A 14,453-nucleotide genomic window follows, 5' to 3' on the forward strand; every position below is an offset into this window, starting at 1 on the left:
GGATAAATAAATTGTGGTACATCCAGACAATGGAATATTATTCAGAGCTAAAAAGAAATGAGCTGTCAAGCCATAAAAGGACATGAAGGAACCTTAAATGCATATTGCTAAGTGAAAGAAGCCAATCTGAAAAGGCTACATACTGTATGATTCCAACTTTATGACATCCTGGAAAAGGCAAAACTATGGAGAGAGTAAAAAGATCAGTGTTTGCCAGGGGTTAAGGGAAAGGAGGGATGAACAAGCAGACCACAGAGGGTTTTAAGGACAATGAAATTATTCTGTATGATACTGTACAGAATAATGATGGCTACATGTCATTATATATTTGTCCAAACTCATTGAATGTACAACACCAACAGTAAACCCTAATATAAATTATGGATTTTAGGTGATGATGACGTGTCAATGTAGGTTTATTGATTGTAACAAATGTAGCACTCTGTTGCAGTATATTGATAGTAGGGGGAAGGTATGTGTGTTGCAGGGCAGGGGGTGTATGGGAACTCTGTACTGGCCATTCAGTTTTGCTGTGTACCTAAAACTGCTCTAAAAATGTTTAAAAAAAGGAATGAAGTACTAATACATGCTATGAGACGTATAAACCTTGAAAATATTATGCCAAGTGAAAGAAGCCAGACGCAAAGGACCACACTCCATTTCTATGAAAGGTCCACAATACGCTAACCTACAAAGACAGGCAATAGACTAGTGGTTGCCAGGGACTAAGGAGTGACTGCTAATGGGTACATAATTTTTTTGGGGGTGATGAAAATGTTCTGAAATTAGATCGTGGTAATGGTTGCACAACCTTGTGAATATACTAAAAACATTGAATTGTACACATTATGAGGGTAAATTTTATGATATGTGAATTATATTTCCATTCTTTTTAAAAGCTCAAAAACATTGAAGCCAGAACCCTAGATTCAAATCCCAGCTCTGCCATTTACTAGTTGTATCCTTGCCTCAGTTCTTTCCTCTATAAAATAGGGATAAAAAGTGATATCTACCTCATAGAGTTTTATGAGCCTTGAATGAGTTACAATGTGCCAAGTACTCCTTAATAGAGTACTTGGCACATTGTAAGGGCCAATTAAGTATTAGCTATTACATGTAAAACTGAATCATTCGGGACTTCCCTGGTGGCACAGTGGTTGAGAATCTGCCTGCCAATACAGGGGACATGGGTTCAATCCCTGGTCCGGGAAGATCCCACGTGCCGCAGAGCAGCTAAGCCTGTGCGCCACAACTAGCGCTCTAGAGCTCATGAGCCACAGCTACTGAGCCCGCAGGCCACAACTACTGAAGCCCGCACGCCACAAGTACTGAAGCCCACATGCCTAGAGCCCATGCTCCACAACAAGAGAAGCCACTGCCATGAGAAGTCCTCACACCACGATGAAGAGTAGCCCCCACTCACCATAACTAGAGAAAGCCCGCGCGTAGCAAGAAAGACCCAGTGCAGCCCAAAATTAATTAATTAAAAACAACTGAATCATTCAAAGTTTCACGAAACAATATTTACCCTTACTATCTACAATGTAGTCCTCTTTTCTATTGATTTTATTTTTTAATCTTTTATTTTAATATGTAATTTTTTTTACAGATGTATTCTATTGATTTTAAAAGAGAGAGAGAAAGAAACGTTGATTAAGATCCACTAAATTGATTTCACAACCCACTAATGCCACCAAGAAATCTTGTTTCTAATTGCTCCCTCAGCTAACTTGTGCTCACCCTTCTAGGTTTAGCTTAAAGTTGCTTCCTCAGAAAAACCTTTCCTAATTCCCCAGACTAGCTTAGGTTTCCCTATCAGTGTGCTCCTATTATCACCTTGTACTTAACCCCTGTCCTACTTATCACACTTGTAATTTTCTTTTTGTTATCTGCCTTCCCCACTAGATTATATTGTTCACAAGGGCAGAAAGTGTTTATTCACTGCTGTAGCCTTAGCTACACTTAGCAAAGTGCCTAGCACATAAGAAGTGCCTAATAACTGTTGACTAATAGTACAGGAAGAACTGCAAAGAAAACATGAAGGAGGTTTCAAGAAATGTAGCTGGAGTGCCTAGCAGATGATTTAATGACAGTGTTGATACTATGCTTTGAACTCGTCAACCTATACTAGATATGGTAATTCCTAAGGGAATCTAATTACATTACATTTTATCCTTTGGGAGAAGGACTTCCTTACCTAGGCACTGCTAAAATACTTGCTAGTGTGCAAGATTGAGGGCACCTGTTACTATCCGAGCAGCTTGACCTGCTGTGATACCAAGTTAGCTAATTAAGGTGACTTACACTGTAGCTGCAGAGGTTTCAGGCATTTTGGTATTGGAGTGCCAGGCTTTATTTCTTCAGTTTCTCTCTCAGTGTTCTGTTCTTTGAAAGGAGAGAAGGTTTTGAAAGATGCTATGTTACATATTTCTGCTGTTGTTAGATTTTGTGGGAAGTGCTAGAGTGGAGGGGATGATTCTTATCATTCCCTCAACTTTTGAGCCTGTGTATTTATTACTGTTTTGGTAATTCTAAGGGGAGAAGATATAATACAAGCATGAAAGAAGCTATTTTGTATAGCTTTATAACTTGTAAACTAATCTTGTCATTAAGAATAAAGAAGAAAAACTAAAAGTAGGTTCATTGCCTTTGATTAATTTTGCCAGGAAAGTATCAATAAATCACTGTGGTTTTTCTCTGAAATTGGAACATTTTTAATGTATTGGCCATAGTATTCATTTGTCTTATTATAATGGTGTAATGTTTAGTCACAAGTAGGAGCCATATTGATAGAATATCACAAATTCAAGGCCAGGGAAGCAAGAAACTAGGGCCAACTGGATCAGATTAGGTAAAGGCTAGACAACTAGTAATTCTACTTTTGTTCTTCAGTTTACTCCCTTCTCTTTTTCTCTCATTCTCTTTGTGTCTTTGCCCTTTATTCTCCTTGTCTCACACCTTAATCATTTTCTCCTCTGTGACTTATATCATCTTTGAAAATTACAGTGGGAACACGGTTTGGTTTGGTTTGGTTTTTTTCAAATGTAAAAGCACCCTCGAGTACTCATGTTTTCCTCAAGACTAAAATTTCACAGTCCCGGCTGCAGTGATCCTGTGCAGCAAGGACTTTGTTTGTAAATGCTCATCTGTGGGGATGGTCACCAAAGTCCTTTTTGAGGTTCTAGTTTGCTCATTGTTGAGATTTGTAATTGGTATGCTGGAGTTGTTTTTTAAATGACAGTAATATAAAGTGCTTTGTTTCAATTATTTCCACAGCTGGTATAAAGCTAATTACAGCATGGCTGAGAAGTTAGACTGGGGCCGAGGATTGGGCTGTGACTTTGTCAGGAGGAGCTGTAAATTCTGGATTGATCAGCAGAGACAAAAGTAAGGATGCATTTCCTCCTAATGTCTTTGATGACACAGTTTATTCCTGATTTTGTTCTCTATCCAGAGCCTATAGTGTCCCTATTTTCAAAATGTGGTCTAAACAGTTCAATTTCAAAATGTGTAGAAAACCATCTACAGTTCTTTATGATAATATCATAATAAGTAGCCACAGTATTGTTTTAAAGCATATACCAAAAGAATCTACAGTGTGAGCACCAGAGCCATAAAACATTTCTGTTTACCTTGTAATTCATAAATATATATATTGCAAAATTTTGCATACTCTAGCATTCTTATTTGTTTTCTTCAGAGAATTCACTCATAAACATAGATGCAACTATTGATTCAGTATCAAAAACATAAAGCAACATTTGAATAGTGGTTCTCTAATCTGGATCCATCTCATAATTACCTAGCAAGCTTTTTAAAAACTACAGTCTCCAATTTTGGGGGAAATGCACAAACACACACGCACTCATTTATTTACAAATGTATATATTTTTAAACTTTTTGAGGTAATTGTAGATTCATATACAGTTGTAGAAAAAATAGAGATCTCATGTGTACTTTATCCAGTTTCCTTGATTGGTAACATCTTGCAAAACTGTAGTACATATCACACCCAGGATATTGACATTGATACAGTCGGATACAAAATATTTGGATCACCACAGGGATCCCTCCTATTGACCTTTTGTAACCATACCCACTTCCCTCCCACCCCTGGAAACTACTGATCCGTTCTGCATTTCTGTAATTTTGTCATTTCAAGTATGTTATATAAATGGACTCATAACAGTATATACCCTTTTAGGATTGGCTTTTTTCACTCAGCATAGTTTTCTGAGGATTCACCCAGTTGTGTATATCAAAACTTTGCTCATTTTTATGGCAGAATAATATTCCATGATATGGATATACCACAGTTTGTTTAACCATTCACATGTTGACATCTGGGTTGTTTCTAGTTTTTGGCTATTGTGAATAAAGCTGATATAAACTTTTGTGTACAGGATTTTGTGTGAACATAAATCTTCATTTTTCTAGAATAAGTGCCTAGGAGTGCAATCACTGTGTAATACGGTAGTTGCAAGTTTAGTGCTGTAAGAAACTGCCAAACTCTTTTCCAGAATGACTATACCATTTTATATTCCAACCAGCGATGTATGAGGAATAACAGTTTCTCCACATGCTCACCAGCATTTGGTATTGTCTTTTTTTTTTTTAAACATCTTTATTGGAGTATAATTGCTTTACAATGTTGTGTTAGTTTCTGCTGTATAACAAAGTGAATCAGCTATATGTATACGTATATCCGCATATCCCCTTCCTCTTGCGTCTCCCTCCCACCCTCCTTATCCCACCCCTCTAGGTGGTCACAAAGCACCGAGCTGATCTCCCTGTGCTATGCGGCTGCTTCCCACTAGCTATCTACCTTACATTTGGTAGTGTATATATGTCCATGCCTCTCTCTCGCTTTGTCACAGCTTACCCTTCCCCCTCCCCATGTCCTCAAGTCCATTCTCTATGTCTGTGTCTTTATTCCTGTCCTGCCCCTAGGTTCTTCAGAACCACTTTTTTTTTAATTCCATATATATGTATTAGCATACGGTATTAGTTTTTCTCTTTCTGACTCACTCTGTATGACAGACTCTAGGTCCGTCCACCTCACTACAAATAACTCAATTTTGTTTATTTTTATGGCTTGAGTAATATTCCATTATATATATGTGCCACATCTTTATCCATTCACCTGTTGATGGACACTTAGGTTGCTTCCATGTCCTGGCTATTGTAAATAGGGCTGCAGTGAACATTGTGGTACATGACTCTTTGAATTATGCTTTTCTCAGGGTATATGCCCAGTAGTGGGTTTTCTAGGACATTTGGTAGTTCTATTTTTAGTTTTTTAAGGAGCTCCATATTGTTCTCCATAGTGGCTGTATCAATTTACATTCCCACCAAGAATGCAAGAGTGTTCCCTTTTCTCCACACCCTCTCCAGCATTTATTGTTTGTAGATTTTTTGATGATGGCCATTCTGACTGGTGTGAGGTGATACCTCATTGTAGTTTTGATTTGCATTTCTCTAACGATTAGTGATGTGGAGCATCCTTTCATGTGTTTGTTGGCAATCTATATATCTTCTTTGGAGAAATGTCTATTTAGGTCTTCTGCCCATTTTTGGATTGGGTTGTTTGCTTTTGGATATTGAGCTGCATGAGCTGCTTATATATTTTGGAGATTAATCCTTTGTCAGTTGATTCATTTGCAAATATTTTCTCCCATTCTGAGAGTTGTCTTTCATCTTGTTTATGGTTTCCTTTGCTGTGCAAAAGCTTTGAAGTTTCATTAGGTCCCATTTGTTTATTTTGGTTTTCATTTCCATTTCTCTAGGAGGTGGGTCAAAAAGGATCTTGCTGTGATTTATGTCATAGAGTGTTCTGCCTATGTTTTCCTCTAAGAGTTTTACAGTGTCTGGCCTTACATTTAGGTCTTTAATCCATTTTGAGTTTATTTTTGTGTATGGTGTTAGGAAGTGTTCTAATTTCATTCTTTTACATGTAGCTGTCCAGTTTTCCCAGCACCACTTATTGAAGAGACTGTCTTTTCTCCATTGTATATTCTTACCTCGTTTATCAAAAATAAGGTGACCATATGTGTGTGGGTTTATCTCTGTGCTTTCTATCTTGTTCCACTGATCTATATTTCTGTTTTTTTTTTAACATCTTTATTGGGGTACAATTGCTTTACAATGGTGTGTTAGTTTCTGCTCTATAACAAAGTGAATCAGTTATATATATACATATGTTCCCATATGTCCTCCCTCTTGCGTCTCCCTCCCTCCCACTCTCCCTATCCCACCCCTCCAGGCTGTCACAAAGCACCGAGCTAATATCCCTGTGCCATGCGGCTGCTTCCCACTAGCTATCTACCTTACTACGTTTGTTAGTGTGTGTATGTCCATGACTCTCTCTCGCCCTGTCAAAGCTCACCCTTCCCCCTCCCCATATCCTCAAGTCCGTTCTCCAGTAGGTCTGCGTCTCTATTCCTGTCCCACCCCTAGGTTCTTCATGACATCCTTTTTTTTCTTAAATTCCATATATATGTGTTAGCATACGGTATTTGTCTTTTTCTTTCTGACTTACTTCACTCTGTATGACAGACTCTAGGTCTATCCATCTCATTACAAATAACTCAATTTCGTTTCTTTTTAAGGCTGAGTAATATTCCATTGTATATATGTGCCACATCTTCTTTATCCATTCATCCGATGATGGGCACTTAGGTTGTTTCCATCTCCGGGCTATTGTACATAGAGCTGCAATGAACATTTTGGTACATGACTCTTTTTGAATTTTGGTTTTCTCAGGGTATATGCCCAGTAGTGGGATTGCTGGGTCATATGGTAATTCTATTTGTAGTTTTTTAAGGAACCTCCATACTGTTCTCCATAGTGGCTGAACCAATTCACATTCCCACCAGCAGTGCAAGAGTGTTCCCTTTTCTCCACACCCTCTCCAGCATTTATTGTTTCTAGATTTTTTGATGATGGCCATTCTGACTGGTGTGAGATGATATCTCATTGTAGTTTTGATTTGCATTTCTCTAATGATTAATGATGTTGAGCATTCTTTCATGTGTTTGTTGGCATTCTGTATATCTTCTTTGGAGAAATGTCTATTTAGGTCTTCTGCCCATTTTTGGATTGGGTTGTTTGTTTTTTTGTTATTGAGCTGCATGAGCTGCTTGTAAATTTTGGAGATTAATCCTTTGTCAGTTGCTTCATTTGCAAATATTTTCTCCCATTCTGAGGGTTGTCTTTTGGTCTTGTTTATGGTTTCCTTTGCTGTGCAAAAGCTTTGAAGTTTCATTAGGTCCCATTTGTTTATTTTTGTTTTTATTTCCATTACTCTAGGAGGTGGGTCAGAAAGGATCTTGCTGTGATTTATGTCATAGAGTGTTCTGCCTATGTTTTCCTCTAAGAGTTTGATAGTTTCTGGCCTTACATTTAGGTCTTTAATCCATTTTGAGCTTATTTTTGTGTATGGTGTTAGGGAGTGATCTAATCTCATACTTTTACATGTACCTGTCCAGTTTTCCCAGCACCATTTATTGAAGAGGCTGTCCTTTCTCCACTGTACATTCCTGCCACCTTTATCAAAGATAAGGTGTCCATATGTGCGTGGGTTTATCTCTGAGCTTTCTATCCTGTTCCATTGATCTATCTTTCTGTTTTTGTGCCAGTACCGTACTGTCTTGATTACTGTAGCATTGTAGTATAGTCTGAAGTCAGGGAGCCTGATTCCTCCAGCTCCTTTTTTCGTTCTCAAGATTGCTTTGGCTATTCGGGGTCTTTTGTGTTTCCATACAAATTGTGAAATTTTTTGTTCTAGTTCTGTGAAAAATACCAGTGGTAGTTTGATAGGGATTGCATTGAATCTGTAGATTGCTTTGGGTAGTAGAGTCATTTTCACAATGTTGATTCTTCCCATCCAAGAACATGGTATATCTCTCCATCTATTTGTATCATCTTTAATTTCTTTCATCAGTGTCTTATAATTTTCTGCATACAGGTCTTTCGTCTCCTTAGGTAGGTTTATTCCTAGATATTTTATTCTTTTTGTTGCAATGGTAAATGGGAGTGTTTTCTTGATTTCACCTTCAGATTTTTCATCATTAGTATATAGGAATGCCAGAGATTTCTGTGCATTAATTTTGTATCCTGCTACTTTACCAAATTCATTGATTAGCTCTAGTAGTTTTCTGGTAGCATCTTTAGGATTCTCTATGTATAGTATCATGTCATCTGCAAACAGTGACAGCTTTACTTCTTCTTTTCCGATTTGGATTCCTTTTATTTCCTTTTCTTCTCTGATTGCTGTGGCTAAAACTTCCAAAACTATGTTGAATAAGAGTGGTGAGAGTGGGCAACCTTGTCTTGTTCCTGATCTTAGTGGAAATGCTTTCAGTTTTTCGCCATTGAGGACAATGTTGGCTGTGGGCTTGTCATATATGGCCTTTATTATGTTGAGGAAAGTTCCCTCTATGTCTACTTTCTGCAGGGTTTTTATCATAAATGGGTGTTGAATTTTGTCGAAAGCTTTCTCTGCATCTCTTGAGATGATCATATGGTTTTTCTCCTTCAATTTGTTAATATGGTTTATCACATTGATAGATTTGCGTATATTGAAGAATTCTTGCATTCCTGGAATAAACCCCACTTGATCATGGTGTATGATCCTTTTAATGTGCTGTTGGATTCTGTTTGCTAGTATTTTGAGGATTTTTGCATCTATGTTCATCAGTGATATTGGCCTGTAGTTTTCTTTCTTTGTGACATCCTTGTCTGGTTTTGGTATCAAGGTGATGGTGGCCTCGTAGAAGGAATTTGGGAGTGTTCCTCCCTCTGCTATATTTTGGAAGAGTTTGAGAAGGACAGGTGTTAGCTCTTCTCTAAACGTTTGATAGAATTCACCTGTGAAGCCATCTGGTCCTGGGCTTTTGTTTGTTGGAAGATTTTTAATCACAGTTTCAATTTCAGTGCTTGTGATTGGTCTGTTCATATTTTCTATTTCTTCCTGATTCAGTCTTGGCAGGTTGTGCATTTCTAAGAATTTGTCCATTTCTTCCAGATTGTCCATTTTATTGGCATAGAGTTGCTTGTAGTAATCTCTCATGATTTTTTTTATTTCTGCAGTGTCAGTTGTTACTTCTCCTTTTTCATTTCTAATTCTATTGATTTGAGTCTTCTCCCTTTTTTTCTTGATGAGTCTGGCTAGCGGTTTATCTATTTTGTTTATCTTCTCAAAGAACCAGCTTTTAGTTTTATTGATCTTTGCTATTGTTTCCTTCATTTCTTTTTCATTTATTTCTGATCTGATTTTTATGATTTCTTTCCTTCTGCTAGCTTTGGGGTTTTTTTTGTTCTTCTTTCTCTAATTGCTTGAGGTGCAAGGTTAGGTTGTTTATTCGAGATGTTTCCTGCTTCTTAAGGTGGGCTTGTATTGCTATAAACTTCCCCCTTAGAACTGCTTTTGCTGCATCCCATAGGTTTTGGGTCGTTGTGTCTCCACTGTCATTTGTTTCTAGGTATTTTTTTATTTCCTCTTTGATTTCTTCAGTGATCACTTCATTATTAAGTAGTGTATTGTTTAGCCTCCATGTGTTTGTATTTTTTACAGATCTTTTCCTGTAATTGATATCTAGTCTCATGGCGTTGTGGTCAGAAAAGATACTTGATACAATTTCAATTTTCTTAAATTTACCAAGGCTTGATTTGTGACCCAAGATATGATCTATCCTGGAGAATGTTCCATGAGCACTTGAGAAAAATGTGTATTCTGTTGTTTTTGGATGGAGTGTCCTATAAATATCAATTAAGTCCATCTTGTTTAATGTGTCATTTAAAGCTTGTGTTTCCTTATTTATTTTCATTTTGGATGATCTGTCCATGGGTGAAAGTGGGGTGTTAAAATCCCCTACTATGAATGTGTTACTGTCGATCTCCCCTTTTATGGCTGTTAGTATTTGCCTTATGTATTGAGGTGCTCCTATGTTGGGTGCATAAATATTTACAATTGTTATATCTTCTTGTTGGATCAATCCCTTGATCATTATGTAGTGTCCTTCTTTGTCTCTTTTAATAGTCCTTATTTTAAAGTCTATTTTGTCTGATATGAGAATTGCTACTCCAGCTTTCTTTTGGTTTCCATTTGCATGGAATATCTTTTTCCATCCCCTTACTTTCAGTCTGTATGTGTCCCTAGGTCTGAAGTGGGTCTCTTGTAGACAGCATATATAAGGGTCTTGTTTTTGTATCCATTCAGCCAATCTGTGTTTTTTGGTGGGAGCATTTAGTCCATTTACATTTAAGGTAATTATCGATATGTATGTTCCTATTCCCATTTTCTAAATTGTTTTGGGTCCATTATTATAGGTCTTTTCCTTCTCTTGTGTTTTTTGTCTAGAGAAGTTCCTTTAGCATTTGCTGTAAAGCTGGTTTGGTGGTGCTGAACTCTCTCAGCTTTTGCTTGTTTGTAAAGGTTTTAATTTCTCCATCAAATCTGAATGAGATCCTTGCTGGGTAGAGTAGTCTTGGTTGCAGGTTTTTCTCCTTCATCACTTTCAGTATGTCCTGCCACTCCCTTCTGGCTTGTAGGGTTTCTGCTGAGAGATCAGCTGTATTTAATTTTTGACAGTTTGATTAATATGTGTCTTGGCGTATTCCTCCTCGTATTTATCCTGTATGGGACTCTCTGTGCTTCCTGGACTTGATTAACTATTTCCGTTCCCATATTAGGGAAGTTTTCAACTATAATCTCTTCAAATATTTTCTCAGTCCCTTTCTTTTTCTCTTCTTCTTCTGGAACCCCTGTAATTCGAATGTTGGTGCGTTTAATGTTGTCCCAGAGGCCTCTGAGACTGTCCTCAGTTCTTTTTTCTTTATTCTGCTCTGCAGTAGTTATTTCCACTACTTTATCTTCCAGGTCACTTATCCGTTCTTCTGCCTCAGTTATTCTGCTATTGATCCCTTCTAGAGTATTTTTAATTTCATTTATTGCATTGTTCATCGTTGCTTGTTTCATTTTTATTTCTTCTAGGTCCTTGTTAACTGTTTCTTGCATTTTGTCCATTCTATTTCCGAGATTTCGGATCATCCTTACTATCATTATTCTGAATTCTTTTTCAGGTAGACTGCCTATTTCCTCTTCATTTGTTAGGTTTGGTGCGTTTTTATCTTGCTCCTTCATCTGCTGTGTGTTTTTCTGTCTTCTCATTTTGCTTATCTTACTGTGTTTGGAGTCTCCTTTTTGCAGGCTGCAGGTTTGTAGTTCCCGTTGTTTTTGATGTCTGTCTCCAGTGGCTAAGGTTGTTTCAGTGGGTTGTGTAGGCTTCCTGGTGGAGGGGACTAGTGCCTGTGTTGTGCTGGATGAGGCTGGATCTTGTCTCTCTAGTGGGCAGGTTCACGTCTGGTGGTGTGTTTTGGGGTGTCTGTGGCCTTATTATGATTTTAGGCCGCCTCTCTGCTAATGGGTGGGGTTGTGTTCCTGTTTTGCTAGTTGTTTGGCATAGGTTGTCCAGCACTGTGGCTTGCTGGTCGTTGAGTGAAGCTGGGTGCTGGTGTTAAGATGGAGGTCTCTGGGAGATTTCCGCCGTTTAATATTATGTGGAGCTGGGAGGTCTCTTGTTGACCAGTGACCTGAAGTTGGCTCTCCTACCTCAGAGGCAGAGCCCTGACTCCTGGCTGGAGCACCAAGAGCCTTTCATCCACACGGCTCAGAATAAAAGGGAGAAAAAGTAGAGAGAATTAGTAGAAGTATGAGGAAAGAAAGAAGGAAAGGAGGAAAGGAAGGAAGGAAGGAAGAAGCAAAGAAGGAAATACAGGAGGGAGAGAGGGAGGAAGGAAGGAAGGAGGGAAAGAAGGAAAAAAGACAGAAAGAAAGAAGATACAGTAAAAATAAAATAAAGTATAATATAGTTATTGAATTAAAAAATATTTAGAAAAAAAAAAGGGACGGATAGAACCTTAGGACAAATGTTGGAAGCAAAGCTATACAGAGAAAATCTTACACAGAAGCATACACATACACCCTCACAAAAAGAGGTAAAGGGGGAAAAATCATAAATCTTGCTCTCAGAGACCACCTCCTCAATTTGGGGTGATTCGTTGTCTAAAGGAGGGAAGGAAGGAAGGAAAGAAAGAAAGAAAGAACGAAGGTAAAGTATAATAAAGTTATTACAATTAAAATTATTAAGAAAAAAATTTTTTAAAAAAAACCATGGACGGATAGAGCCCTAGGACAAATGGTGGAAGCAAGACTATACAGACAAGATCTCACACAGAAGCATACACGTACACATTCACAAAAAGAGGATAAGGGAAATAAATCATAGATCTCGCTCCTAAAGTCCACCTCTTCAATTTGGGATCATTCCTTATCTATTCAGGTATTCCACAGATGCAGGGTATATCAAGTTGATTGTGGAGCTTTAATCCTCTGCTTCTGAGGCTGCTGGGAGAGATTTCCCTTTCTCTTCTTTGTTCTCACAGCTCACAGGAGCTCAGCTTTGGATTTGGCCCCGCCTCTGTGTGTAGGTCGCTGGAGGGCGTCTGTTTTTTGCTCAGACAGGACGGAGTTAAAGGAGCCGCTGATTCGGGGGCTCCAGCTCACTCAGGCCGGGGTTGGGGGGGGGGAGGGAGGGGCACTGCGTGCGGGGCGGGCCTGCGGCGGCAGAGGCCGGCGTGACATTGCTCCAGCCTGAGGCCCGCCGTGCGTTCTCCCGGGGAAGTTGTCCCTGGATCCCGGGAACCTGGCAGTGGCGGGCTGCACAGGCTCCGCGGAAGAGGGGTGTGGAGAGTGACCTGTGCTCGCACACAGGCCCCTTGGTGGCGGCAGCAGTAGCCTTAGCGTCTCCCGCCCGTCTCTGGGGTCCGCGCTTTTAGCCGCAGCTCGCGCCCGTCTCTGGGGTTCGCGCTTTTAGCCGCGGCTCGTGCCCGTCTCTGGAGTTCCTTTAAGCAGCGCTCTTAAACCCCTCTCCTCGCGCACCAGGAAACAAAGAGGGAAGAAAAAGTCTCTTGCCTCTTCGGCAGGTGCAGACTTTTCCCCGGACTTCCTCCCGTCTAGCCGTGGTGCACTAATCCCTTCAGGTTATGTTCAAGCCGCCAACCCCAGTCCTCTCCCTGCGCTCCGACTGAAACCCGAGCCTCAGCTCGCAGCCCCGCCTGCCCCGGCGGGTGAGCAGACAAGCCTCTCAGGCTGGTGAGTGCCGGTCGGCACCGATCCTCTGTGCGGGAATCTCCGCGCTTTGCCCTCCGCACCCGTCGCTGTGCACCACTCCGCGGTCCCGAAGCTCCCGCCCCACCCCGCCTCCCGCAGTCTCCGCCCACGGAGGGGCTTCCTAGTGTGTGGACACTTTTCCTCCTTCACAGCTCCCTCCCACTGGTGCAGGTGCCGTCCTTATTCTTTTGTCTCTGTTTTTTCTTTTTTTCTTTTGCCCTACCCAGGTACGTGGGGAGTTTCTTGCCTTTTGGGAGGTCTGAGGTCTTCTGCCAGCCTTCAGTAGGTGTTCTGCAGGAGTTGTTCCACGTGTAGATGTATTTCTGGTGTATCCGTGGGGAGGAAGGCGATCTCCGCGTCTTACTCTTCCGCCATCTTCAAGCCGTCCTCTATTCTGTTGTTTTTGGATGGAATGTCCTATAAATATCAATTAAGTCCATCTTGTTTAATGTGTCATTTAAAGCTTGTGTTTCCTTATTTATTTTCATTTTGGATGATCTGTCCATTGGTGAAAGTGGGGTGTTAAAGCCGCCTACTATGAATGTGTTACTGTCGATTTCCTCTTTTACGGCTGTTAGCATTTGCCTTATGTATTGAGGTGCTCCTATGTTGGGTGCATAAATATTTACAATTGTTATAGCTTCTTCTTGGATTGATCCCTTGATCATTATGTAGTGTCCTTCTTTTCTCTTGTAATAGTCTTTATTTTAAAGTTTATTTTGTCTGATATTAGAATTGCTACTCCAGCTTTCTTTTGATTTCCATTTACATGGAATATCTTTTTCCATCCCCTCACTTTCAGTCTGTATGTGTCCCTAGGTCTGAAGTGCGTCTCTTGTAGACAGCATATATAAGGGTCTTGTTTTTGTATCCATTCAGCCAGTCTATGTCTTTTCATTGGTGCATTTAATCCATTTACATTTAAGGTAATTATCAATATGTATGTTCCTATTACCATTTTCTTAACTGTTTTGGGTTTGTTATTGTAGGCCTTTTCCTTCTCTTGTGTTTCCTACCTAGAGAAGTTCCTTTAGCACTTGTTGTAAAGCTGGTTTGGTGGTGCTGAATTCTCTTAACTTTTGCTTATCTGTAAAGGTAATTTAATTTCTCCATCGAATCTGAATGAGATCCTTGCTGGGTAGAGTAATCTTGGTTGTAGGTTTTTCCCTTTCATCACTATAAATATGTCCTGCCACTCCCTTCTGGTTTGCAGAGTTCCTGCTGAAAAAGCAGCTGTTAACCTTATGGGGATTCCCTTGTATGTTATTTGTTGCTTTTCCCT

The 14,453-nt window shown here is 39.7% G+C and overlaps 1 protein-coding gene across 1 annotated transcript in view; it reads left to right on the forward strand.

Moving 5' to 3' along the window:
* The window catches only part of LMLN (leishmanolysin like peptidase), an 88,890-nt gene that overhangs the window by 53,121 nt on the left and 21,316 nt on the right, over positions 1-14,453 (forward strand). The window contains exon 12 of the mRNA XM_032631312.1: positions 3,277-3,387. Within this exon, the coding sequence (XP_032487203.1) occupies positions 3,277-3,387 (111 nt within the window). The remainder of the gene's footprint in view (positions 1-3,276; positions 3,388-14,453) is intronic.

Source organism: Phocoena sinus, chromosome 4 (assembly GCF_008692025.1).
Source record: "Phocoena sinus isolate mPhoSin1 chromosome 4, mPhoSin1.pri, whole genome shotgun sequence".
NCBI classification, from domain to species: Eukaryota; Metazoa; Chordata; class Mammalia; order Artiodactyla; family Phocoenidae; genus Phocoena; species Phocoena sinus.